This window comes from Cornus florida, unplaced genomic scaffold (genome assembly GCF_030987335.1).
Source record: "Cornus florida cultivar Cherokee Brave unplaced genomic scaffold, ASM3098733v1 CherokeeBrave_3.0.0_Hap2_Chr04, whole genome shotgun sequence".
NCBI classification, from domain to species: domain Eukaryota; kingdom Viridiplantae; phylum Streptophyta; class Magnoliopsida; order Cornales; family Cornaceae; genus Cornus; species Cornus florida.
The window spans coordinates 104,305,686-104,318,572 of record NW_026775574.1 but is presented as its reverse complement, the minus strand read 5'-3'; the positions used below and the strand labels follow the sequence as shown (position 1 = coordinate 104,318,572).

Here is a 12,887-nt window from a genome sequence, read left to right as displayed (position 1 = left end):
TAGTCACCATATATACGCACCATTATTAGAGACGATGTCGTCATTTGCCTATGTTTTGTATAATCGGAAAAAAAAGAAAAGAAAGGATAACATTAGTAACAGAGAAAATAAAAGAAAATAAAGAACATGAGTGGATAGTATAAGTTACTTATTGTGTTTGGTTGACTAATAAAGAAAAATAAATAAAATGATAGTAATCATGTTTAGAAAAAGAAATAAAATAAAATTATTTTAATAAATTTACCCCTATACCTTTTTTCATAGTTCTTGTCTTTTATAAAAATAAAGACAAATTTAACATTATAAAAATTTCATTAAAAATGCTATCATTTCCCTCCCTTTCCTTCCATGTACTCTAATTTATTTTTGAGGAATAACAAAATAAAGCTTTAAACATATCCCCACTAAATACTTTAATTTCCTCTCTTTTCCTTCCAAAAGTTTATACCAAACACAAAACTCCACATTGCTCCATTTCCTTTCCTTTCTTCCCAACCATATATACCACACACACAACATATCTAATTCTTGAGAGAGTGCGCGTGTGTGAGAGATATGAACGAAGCCGGCAAGAAGCCGAAGGCAGTGGTGGTGGGGGGTAGCATAGCTGGTCTGTCCTGCGCACACGCGCTCATCTTAGCAGGGTGGGACGTTGTGGTGCTTGAGAAATCATGCGCACCCCCGAGTGGTAGCCCAACAGGTGCTGGACTCGGACTCGACCCCTTGGCTCAGCAACTCATTGAGTCATGGCTCGGACCACCCGGCCTTCTGCACAAGGCTTCCATGCCCCTTACAATCGATCAGGTACTTATTTTTCCAATTTTGATTTGCTGTGCAAATGTTCTATTTGTAATTCAATTCAATTGGGTTTCTTTCTCTATATATGTTATCTTTGTGTCTTTGTCCTATTACAACTATATATGAATCAAAGAACTTTGTAATTCAATTGGGTTTCATTCTCTCTCTCTACATATATATATATATATATATATATATATATATTTTGTATCTTTGTCCTATAACAACTGTATATGAATCAAAAGCTTCTTGCAAAAGTCCTTTTTGTGGGTGACTCTTGTAGAATTCAAACTCCATTAGAAGTTAGATTGGCATTATGACCATCCTCATTCAAATTGCCTACTTAATTTATGCTAAATTTAGTAGGATGGATGGAAAATTGGAAGACATTACAGGAGGAAAAAGGTATAGTTATGAAAGGGAAATGTTCTTGGGCATTATCCAATGACGGGCCTTGGTAGAGCGTCCAGCTCCCTGAGCGGGTGTGTTCGCGTTCAAATCTCCCTCCCCTAGTTTGCCGGGATATAAAAATAAAAAATAAAAACATAAAAAATTAAAGGGTAATGTTGTTGAATTGGGTAGAAAGGGAAGGGGAAGACGAATCAAAGGGTGCTTGTGAATTTATCATTCTACTTGCACATATAAAAGAAAAGATAAATTTGGCTCAAAATGTTTACTTAATTTATGCTGTATTTAGTAGGATGGAAGAAAAATTGGAAGGAAGAGATTGATAGGAAGGAAATGTATCCTTATGAAAGGGAAATGATCTTTTCCTTCCTTTCTTTGTAATCGACTCGCTATGTCATTGCAAGATCGAGGAGCGCAAAGCAGTTTACAACTTGAAAACAAAGGCAACAGAGCTCTAATGTCCTCAATCAAAATTTGAATTCTAGAAACCACAGCTCTCAAAGACATAACAGCCTGATCCACTTCAGTGTAATCCCCCGCCTCAGAACAAAAGCTTCTGCATCACTACATTGGTGAAGAAGGCCGTAGCGAGTTTTAATAGAAGGACTCAAATCAATTTAAGCATCTTTTTGAAATCTAAATCTAAATGATTAAATGTAAGCTATAGTCCTTGAATAATTAAACCTAGACTCAATTCATTCTAATCCTGTAATATGGGTGAAACTTGGAGAGTGGCTTTTGAAGGGTGAAAATATAGAAGAGGAAGTTGTTTTCTTCTCCTTTCTCTCCACTTTTGTGAGGGAAGAATATGGCGGTCCTGAAGGAAATGATCTTTCATTCTCTCTTCCTTATCCTTTCCCTTTCATTCCTATGAAACCATAAAATCTCATTCTTTTCCTCCTTTTTCCTGCCTCCACCTTTTCATTTTTGTCTCTTATCTCCTCATGCTTTCACTCTTCCCTCCTACCTAAAATGAACTTTTAAAGATAAGAATAATTTCTGGAAAAATGAGCATGTGACCATATCACATATATATGCATGTATAATACGTCATAAGTTGGTTAAAATTGCTGTAGCATTGTGGTGGTTTATGGACCTTATGGTTTGCAAAGAAAAGGTGTGAGATTAGGGACTTGATTCATACAATTGTCTATTAATCCAAATATGATCTGAATGCATTTTCTCACCAAGTAACCAAGAATGATTTGCTGCACCATGTAAAGTTGCAAAGAACAAACTCTCGTGGCATTATGGTGGAGTTATGACATATGAAGAAGAAAAATGAGATCAGGGGCTTGATTCTTGCAATTGTCTATCAAAACAAAATATCATCCAATCGAGAATTCCTGCATTTTCGTACCTAGCAAACCAAGAATGATTTGCTGCACAATATAAAGTCAGATTATCCGCAATGACTATATTTTAGTACTTTTTGTAATCAGATCAGAAAACTATATTCCCAGCTTTATTCCGTGTGAAGGTGTGGTGATTAGCTTCATCACCAAGCACATTAAATTTTTGGTTTATTTTCCCCTTAGACTTCTGAAGGGTGTAATACCTTTTAAAGTAATCATTTCTTAGCGCGTCAAAAGAAGTCTTATTACTTGCACATGATTATAATTTTCTTCAGTGGTCAAGTGACCTTCTTACATGACTTTCTTTTTTATGCGAACACCTTAATTATATAGCTTTTAAAGTAATAAATTCTAAGCACTTAAAGAGAAGGTTAGGGTAAAGTAATTTGCTCCATTTTTTTTTCTTTCTAAAACATGATGTAAATATTTCTGGGTTCAGTAGTAAATAATGGAAGTAATACAAGCACTTAGTCTTGGATTTAGTCAGAAGCTATTCTGGTGAATCTATACTTGTGGCAAATTTATGTTGTGTTCTGGCAAATAACAAAGACAAATTACTTTAAAAAATGTCAGGTAAAAGGTTTATCAATCAGGTACTCTCGGAGGACTTAATTGGGTTCAAACTTAAGTTTAGTTAATTCCTTCAATTCTTAACTTTCCGTTTATTCGTAGGACCAAGCTACAGATAGCGAGAAGAAGATTAGCTCAACTCTAACAAGAGATGAGAACTTCAATTTTAGAGCTGCGCACTGGGCTGATCTGCATGGCCTCCTGTCCAATGCATTACCACAAGACATTTTTTGCTGGGGTCACCTATTTCTCTCTTTCTGCAGTTCTGATGACAAAACTTGTGTTGAAGTAAAGACCAAAGTTATTGAAACTGGCAAAATCATTAAAATAGTTGGGAATTTGCTAGTTGCAGCAGATGGCTGTCTCTCTTCAATCCGCAGGAGTTTTCTTCCTGACCTTAAATTGAGGTTTGTAGAAAAAAAGCTCAAGGGTTCAACATGTTTATTTAAATAAAATACAAGAAAAAAAAAGGGCATGATGTGTTGCTAACAACCTTAGTATTTCATGCTACTGTTTTCTTGTAGGTACTCGGGTTATTGTGCATGGCGAGGGATTCTTGATTTTTCAGATAATGATAATTCAGAAGCCATTATGGGCATCCGCAGGGCATATCCCGATCTTGGTACATGCTTATACTTTGACCTTGCTTCTGGAACTCATTGCGTGCTTTATGAGCTTTTGAACAAAAGGATCAATTGGATTTGGTATGTTAATCAACCTGAACCAGAACTAAAGGTAATCCACGTGCTCTCATCCCATGTAATACTTATCTAGAATCTTTTTTACTAGTTAAGTACCCACTGGAAAACCAAGTTAAAGCTAGTTTTAGTCATGTAGTTGGTGCTCCAATTATTGTGCATATAGATCTGCTGTAAAACATGATTTGTGGACCAATAGAAGTGTGAGAATTGACAAAAAAACAAGATGAAAATTAGAAACAAGGTTTATGTTGAGGGACTCTTTTCATTGATGCACTTGGATATAATACACTGTTTATATCAGTTTTAGGCAGTGTTGGCACCATAGTGATGATGATCCAAGACTTTTGATGTACATATTGCAGAATAGAAAACAAAACCAAGGGGTTGAACCTAGAAAAACCACAATATGTTAGTTCCAGTACTTTCGAATTACAATTTTTGACCCAAAATACAAATAGGCACTGGTTCATAGTTGCTAGCTTGAATTTGTACAAACCAAGGACATAGGAGAATTTCAGAACTAGAATGACAGTTCCATGAGCTCTATATAGAATTCTAGTGTTAGCAAAACCAACTTGGACTGATTGTTGAAAAAATTATCTAGGGGAATTCAGTGACCATGAAAGTGAGCAGTGACATGATTGAGAAGATGCATGAAGAAGCGGAGAAGGTTTGGGTTCCAGAATTGGCGAGAGTCATGAAAGAAACGAAGGAACCTTTCATAAATGTCATATATGATTGTGATCCTCTAGAACAACTTTTTTGGGACAACGTGGTTTTGATAGGAGATGCAGCTCACCCCACAACCCCTCACGGCGTGAGAAGCACAAACATGTCAATAGTCGACGCAGCGGTTCTTGGTGAATGCCTCAAGAAGTGGGGTGTAGCAAATTTACATTCAGCTCTCACTGAGTATCAGTCTATTCGGCTTCCAGTCGTTTCGAAGCAAGTCCTACATTCACGGAGGGTGGGTCGCATCAAACAAGGTTTGATCCTTCCTGATCGAAAGCCTTTTGATCCGCAAACAGCAACTCCTGAGGATTGCCAAGAGCTTCAACAGAAAAACATGCCTTTCTTTGCTGACGTTCGCTCAGTAGTCGATCTGCATTTGCCATTTCCAATGGAGCATACTTGTTGGCAACCAGCTTTAGGAGCATTGTTCATTTACAACATTCAGTAAGGTGCTTGTATAAAATTACTTGTGTATGTCTTATAATTGTTCTTGAATAAAATTCATGTACTATTATTAATCCAAATCTAGAATGACTGATTTAGGAGAATATAAGAATTTCAGTTTTCACATTCTGAAGAAGCAGATTAGCTGCCATGGTGTTGGACATATATGGAAATGGAATAAATTATTGGATTTTGCAGGCATTGGGAAACAGGGCTTTCAAGAGAATGCATTTCTGGATTCAAATGTTAATGAGGTACAAATGGGGATGACATTTTCAATTGACTGGCAAAAGGTGCAATAAGATTTTGCTGGATTGACATCGTTCAAAATTCGTGCTAAGCTCATCAGAAATGCATATTATTGAGAAAATAGAATCACAAACGACCATTTTTTGGCCTAAAGTTTAAAATTAGGGATGCATGAGGGCATTGATTCGGCTTTGAGAACAATTTTTCCTGGAAAAGACATGGTATAGCCAACGCGATAAATCAATCTCGGGTCCTTTACGTATTTCCAGTACATCAGCAGAGACACCATATAAATAACAATGGCAAAATCAAATAACTAGGTAAGTGATACCTTTGAGGAAAATTCATTGAATGAGTCCATAACCATGCACTCAAGGAGAGATTGGCCAGCGAAGAACCAAACAGTATGCATTGATCACAAAGAAAACTGTTCTTTCACTCTCTTTTGAAGAGTACATATTTGTGACTGCCTTAATTAGCATCATCTGCTCCATATAAAGGTGTTTTCTTGTATTAAAAATCTAATTTTGCATAGATCAAAGAATTTCACTGAACAGCGTAAACAAAATATTTTTAGCAGTTCCTTTTCTTTGGGCAATTCGATCATGTTTAAATTAGGTAAGAGGTCTGTTCTCAAGATTCGAAATCATACACAATATCAATTCTGCTAATTAAATTCTGCCCTATTTTGTAGGAACATGGGCAGTAAAGATGCCACAAGAAAGCATTTTCACACCAGAACTCATAAACTTACTAACCTAATTGATGGAATAGATACAGAATTTGGGGCACAAAAAATATAATGGTTTGGAAAAAGAAAGATTGTCGGGCATCCACAAAAATACCAAATCACCCTATATTTTTGACGGCCATGATGCCTGAGCTGACATAATAATTCCCACAATCACTCCAAATAACCCGAGTGCACTACCAAAGATCTCAATCACAAGAATCTTCACGAAGAGCGATGAGTTTTGGGCATCAGACAATGCACAGCTGCTTCCAATTATTCCTACACACAACCTGTTATCAAACAGAAGTCAGAAACAAGAAGGAAAGTACCACATACTCGTTAATTAAAAAATTTGTTCAAAGAGTAAAAGGTGGGACAAACCCGCAAACAAGGTTAGCAAATCCCACAATAATCCCCGAAGCAAAGATTGCATATCCGGCTCTAAGAGACTCGGGCGCATATAACTGTGATGCTGGAACGCTCTCCAACTTTGTTTGTAGGATAATTGCCACAATAACTCCATATATAGCAACAGCTTCGCAGAAGATTACACTAACAACACAAGTATACAAGTCAAATTACAGTAGCAAGATGGCACCATGAACGGCACCCAAAATTCATATAAAAAGTTAAACATACACAATATTGAATAACTTTAAGTGAAAGAAAGATAAGTTCACAGCATCCTTAGTGCTCGTTTGGCATAGCTTTTACTTATGCTTTTACAGAGAAGAAGAAGAGAAGTATAAGCTATCACTTCTATTTGGCTTATTTGATAGTGTTTGGGAATTGTATTTTAGAAGAGTTTTTAATGTTAGAAGAACTTTTTTGTCTGTTTGGCAAAATGCTTACTAAAGCTCTTCTACTACTAATATAACTAATTTGCCCTTAGATAAAATAAGGTTCCAAACACTAACCAATGAAATAAGGTTCCAAACAATGACCATCCCAACAACTGTAACCAAAACTATGATATTAAAAAACATATCATTTGTGAAAGAACGAAATACGTTACACATCCATCGTGAAAATGATTTAAAAATTATTACTTTTACATTGTTGTTGTCTATAAAATGATCTAAATAACATTCTTCTACATTTTTTATTAATTTCACTATAAGAAAGTCATTCATATAGTTAATTATTTAATTATTTTTTTTTCTTTCGATTTTTTCAACTTAATATATGTAACTCATTTTATAAATTCTTTCTTCTATAGTGTTTTGAGAAATTGATATATGAAAGGAATTTTTTTTTTTTAAATACAACGATTTACATATAAGTTCACCTATTTTTCAATTCAATTTTGAGGTGAAAAAAGGAAGAAGCTAAAAATGGAAGGATTTTTTTTTTTTCTTTCATTTTTTTTTTGGTTAGTACTTCGTGGTTGCCATAGAAAGATTCTGAGGACGCCATTATATACATGTTCATTTTGATGTGAAAAAAAAGCTACAGATGGAAAGTATTTCCCAATTCAATTTCGATGTGAAAAAAAAGCTAAAGATGAAAAGATTTCTTTGTTCTTCATATTTTTTGGTTGACCGTGGTTATGTAAGTTGAAAGAGTCATTAGCCCAACTTATGGAGTTTATTTTCGCAACTATCATCAAGTAAATCATATAAAATATACACATATATTACCTGTATATACCCACAGATTCGCAAAGCTAAGAGAAAATAAAATTGAAGGCAAAAACATATGATGGTAACGTATATGAGAAAAAGGGAAAACAAAAAACCAAAATCAAGAATGAATCGAAATATAAATTGCAATAGCAATAAATAAATAAATAAATAAATAAATATATATATATATATATATATATATATACAAAAACATATGATGGTAACGTATATGAGAAAAAGGGAAAACAAAAAACCAAAATCAAGAATGAATCGAAATATAAATTGCAATAGCAATAAATAAATAAATAAATAAATAAATATATATATATATATATATATATATATTGTTCTCACTCATCGTTCGTTAAAATCTAACAAATTTGATTCATGATAAAACGTAAAATAATATTGTATTTAGGAGTTATTTGTCCAATGGAAAAAAATATGGAGTACCTAGCCTTGAAATCTTGAGGAAGAGAAACAAGAGAGGAGGAACCTGCTGCTATGTGAAATTGTGAACCAGATGAAAGAGACAATTTGTGATGCGATTAGGTTTCTTTACATATATAGGGATACAGGTAGAATACTTTATTTTTTGTTCACAATATGGAGGGAACGCTTGGTATTTTGAAAGTTTCATTAAACCCTTTAACAGCTTTCCGTGTCTTTAAAAAAAGACCGTTTAAGAAAAGCTGGAGGTACCCAGCTTCTCCAAAACGCTCTTCTAAGACTTAAAAGCTCTTTTAAAAAATTAGCCAAACATTACTCAAAACAGCTTCCAACCCCAAAAAGCTAAAAGCAGCGTTTCAAAAGCCAATCCAAACGGGCCCTTAGTATTGAACAAGGAACATCGGAAGAGTTCAAATAAGTTCATGGCCAAATGATCCTGAATTTGTGTATGTAACTCCAACTATATATCACAAACTGCATGTCATTTTGGTATGTAGAAAAGGAACGGGAGGAGGTACTCAAAATGTGCTATTATTGGGATATACTTGATAAATTGTATTATTGGACTGTATCAGCGTTGTTAAAGGATCGCCTAGGCTCGAGGTGCATATCTAGTGCCCGTTGTCATCTTAGGCTCACAAATTTTTACTAGGAGCGCGCCTCGGTTGTGTCTTGTCCTGTTTATCAGGCACACCACTGATTTTTTAAAAAAACTATTATATTCTATTTCTTAATCCAAAAAGGGTACTTTTGGCAACTTAATAAACAAATAAGAAAACTCAAGCGTACGAGAGAAGAAGCTTTTGTTCAAAAGAATAAACAAATAAGAAAGCCCAAGAGTCAAAGTGTCAACCGAACAGATAAAGAGTAAGACCGCGAGACGAACGACAAAACCCAAGTTGCAGAGATGAACGACGAAGCCACGTCAGTTCTTTCTTCTTCTTCTCTCTCTTCTCCTCTACTTCTCTCTCCTCTCTTTTTATCTTTGTTTACATCTCTCTCTTCGTTTAGTTCTCCTTTCTTAGTCTTTCTTTTTGGGCGGCTCTGTTTTTCTCTGTATTTTTCTTTAACACTTTCTCCCTCTTCTCATCTACGTCTCTCTCTTCATCTACTTCTTTTGTCTCTGCATCTTTTTTTTTCGCTCTTTTTTCTTTTCTTCTCTTTCTACCCGTTTTTTGTTGTTGTTGTTAACAGATTTATTTCTTTTTGTGCTCTATTTTGCCATTCAAAAAATCAAAATTATGATTTTCCTTTCAAGAAAACAAATTTGCGCTCTGTTTTCTGGTTGTTGGATGCTTGTTTAGTTGATGGATTTACTTTTTTATATTTGATATTAATTCTAGAATATTGATATGACTTATGAGATATGAATGTTTTTATGGTAGTTTAAATTTTTAATTGTGCGCCTCACTTCAATCAAGCGCGTGCCTTGCCGTGCGCCTAGGCTCCAAAGGACCTCTAGCGCCTTGGGCCTTAATAACACTGGACTGTATTAACGTATTAAGAAAGTCGAAAATGAGATCTTTATTATTATTAATTTTTTAAAAAGTGGTGGTCAATGATAAGTAATATTATTACAGTGCACAAGTTCTCTCATTACTTTTTAAAGTTTCTCATAATTCAGCATGTGAAAACAAAGAACTTAGAGAAATCAATCTATTAGATCTCATCTAAAAAAGACCAATCTATTAGATCTCAGCTGATCTTTTTATGATACTAAGAAAACTCAGGAATAAAAGGAAACCATTTTCCAGTTTGCTAGTTTATTATAAAATGGAATAAAAGTATACTGTATTTTGCAACATACTTTCCGGAACATAAATCGCTAGAAAAATATCATTCTTTTGTAACCACGAACTCCACATGCCTCCCATTCTTTACAATGTGGAAAGGAAACCACATCCAAAGAACCATAATGATTTCTCAACCAATTATACAAGATAAATTCCACTGAATAACGTTTGCTTATTGAAAGAAGAAAGAGAATTGCATGCAGGCAAACAATTTCGAGGGGTGAATCTTTAAAAAGGAAACCATTCGAATGCAAACATTTTGAGATCCAGGATTATAATGAAGACATAGGGTTATGGTTGCTATGAAAAAATAGGAATTGGTAGAATATGGTTTTGGAAAGAGAACAAGGGCTTGAGCCAGTTTTAATATTTGATTTAAACGCAGCAAACAGTTTTTCATATGATAAATTAAGAGAATAAAGTAAGATAACAACAAGAAGAAGGAGAAGATAAGTAGAAGAAAATGAGAGAAAAGGAAGAAGAGAAAGCTATGCAATTACAATTTATGAAACAAAGCAAAGCAGTAATTTCTCAAGCCAATATTGAAGAAAAAAGAAGCAAACTACCATACTAAAACCTATACAAAGAGCCGGCTTCTAACCTTCATGTCACAAGGACTTAGTAGAGGAAAATAACACCACAAACATTGTTCAGACGAACCCAAGCACTCTATTTGTTTTTGTTTCGACCTCCATTGAACTTTAATCTTTGTATACGTTCTATATGACATAGATAACATACTGGACTGAAATAGAATGGATTTTCTAACCAGTAGTATCATTATTAGTTTTCAAGACTCATAATTAGAAAGAAAAAAAACTAGAGATCTACAGCTGGATGTCGGATGTCCACAATATCACTTCCAACTCCAAAATTTTCAATCTTCACCTAATTCTGTAAGTAAAGTACGTCCTACATCACTAGCAAACTGGATTCAGAGCACTCTGTCTTATGCTTCAAACAACACCACTAATTCTGGATAAAAATATGGCATCACGCTTTTTTGGGTATCAATTCAAACCATACACAATGAAACAAATGCATATTGGCAATTATAAAACTGATGTTTTCATTCAATTGTAGCATATAGCGCATTACATCCTAATAATTGCATTAAATCCAACCAAATTAGAGATCCATCTACCTAACAACTCACTTCTCACTATAATCGGATAACTATATAAAAATCAAACAGAGTAACTCAATAAATAAAGTAACATAGAATCTGGTAGAATTTTCGAAGGTTAGAGAAGATCGAAATTAGGGTTTTACCTAATGAGATTCTTTGAGGTGATTCGTGGAGCTTTGATTGCGGCACCGATCAAACTACTACCAGTTATGTAAATCCCCCTATAAGAATATCACAAAAATCAAAGTATCAGACATGGAAACAGAAAATCAATTACATCTTATATTTTATATATATGCATGTATGTATATACCAAGCAGCGCCTAAGACGGAGACGCCGATGGCGATAGCGATGCCGATGGCTGAGAAGGTGTAAGGTGAGATCTGCACCATTGCGCGAGACCACGAGCTTGAAGCTCCCACCATTGTTGAAGTGGACATTGGGATCTCTTCGTTCTCTCTCTACAATGATCTTTTTTCTCAGAGAGTCGCAGGGTCCCTTTGATTGATGCGAGACCGCGAGCTTGAAGCTCCCACGCAGAACACGGCCTTACTAAATGGGCCTAAGGAAAATCTCATGACCACTGTTTGGGTTTGAAGGCCCATTTCGCTTAGGCCCATTTATTAAGGTTAGTCGAGCTTTTCAGATGTGAGCACTACTTTTACTCTTTTTTGGTCAATGTAGTTTGATCTAGTTAATTTGTTGTCTTTAAGAATTAAATGGATTGGACAATTTGAAATATGTAAAACAGATGTTACAGATGCATTCCAACATAATTAATCATAGACAAATTTAATTCAAACAGTGTAGAGGATGGAAATATCAGGATTGCTAAAATAGGAGACCAAACAAGATCATCTTATCACAATTTTTTATTTTTATTTATTATTATTATTATTATTATTATTATTATTTGATAAAAAGAATTAGATCATTGATGACTCTGATTGGTAGGTGGCTGGATCGAGTAACATTGCTGAATGCTGCATAGAACGGACTTAATCAATGAGAGCTTCTTACTGGTCCAGTGCTGAATCGTTGCAGTGATCTTGTTAATTAACAAGGACCACACAATCTCCAGTCCTAAGACAATTGAAAAGAAGGGTACTCCAAGAGGTCTTATTGGAACTGAACCAACTCCGGGCGACCGCTTGGGCCTCCTCTGGCCATGTCCTTTCGACGGCCTCCATCACTTCACATGGTAGTGCATGTGTGAGGTGATCATGGTCATCTAAAGTGGTATGGCACGAGAGGATCCCAACTTTTTGAGAAATATAACAAATGCATGTCGCTAAACTTTTGAAAAAAATTAGAAGAAATATCACTCCTTGAAGACGAAGAGATTGTTTAAACAAGCGTAGTCAAATTTGTTAGAATAGCTTATTACATGAAGTCTTTGCACGTACATTCAACTATCTTGGCTGTCCCCAGCTGAGGAAAAAGAAGATGGAGGAGAAAAAAAAGGAAGATTAAGGAGGAGAAAGAAAAAAGAAGAAGAATAAAGTACAGTTTTGAACTGCCAAATTATAAATAAGATTAGTTTGTCATTAAAGTATGGATAATGATTTGGAGTTCGAAAGTGAGACGGGTTGAACTGATTTATGTGAGTGAGGACTGACATCGTCATAATGTCATTAGTATCCCGAATGTTACCATGAAATGCAAAATTAGACTCTCTATCATTAGGTATTTCATAGGAAAAACCTACAGCTAACTATAAGGCACCATTAACCAACAGGCTTCTCGGTACAAGGTTTCCACTTCTCAATGGGAGGTTAGAGGTTCGAACCTCAATGGAGGCAGTGTGTGTGAGTCCCAACTAAAAAAAAAATAAGGCACCATTAAGTATCATCACTGTGATCAATCTAAACCCAAATTTTGTCTCACAAATCAGATACA

At 34.9% G+C, this 12,887-nt stretch overlaps 2 protein-coding genes across 2 annotated transcripts; one reads left to right on the top strand and one right to left on the bottom strand.

Moving 5' to 3' along the window:
• The first annotated feature begins 476 nt into the window (after positions 1-476).
• Positions 477-5,209, top strand: LOC132304426 (uncharacterized). Its single transcript, XM_059802094.1, has 4 exons — positions 477-804; positions 3,234-3,538; positions 3,656-3,866; positions 4,437-5,209. The coding sequence occupies exons 1-4, from the start codon at positions 556-558 to the stop codon at positions 5,010-5,012; spliced, it is 1,341 nt and encodes a 446-aa protein (XP_059658077.1). The 5' UTR covers positions 477-555; the 3' UTR covers positions 5,013-5,209.
• Positions 5,210-5,816: 607 nt separating this feature from the next.
• LOC132304427 (V-type proton ATPase subunit c''1-like) lies at positions 5,817-11,506 on the bottom strand. The gene is made up of 4 exons (XM_059802095.1): positions 11,301-11,506; positions 11,131-11,208; positions 6,372-6,542; positions 5,817-6,280 (listed from the first exon to the last, which is right to left on the bottom strand). Exons 1-4 carry the CDS (start codon positions 11,426-11,428, stop codon positions 6,112-6,114), a joined length of 546 nt encoding a protein of 181 aa, XP_059658078.1. The 5' UTR covers positions 11,429-11,506; the 3' UTR covers positions 5,817-6,111.
• Between the last annotated feature and the right edge of the window lie 1,381 nt (positions 11,507-12,887).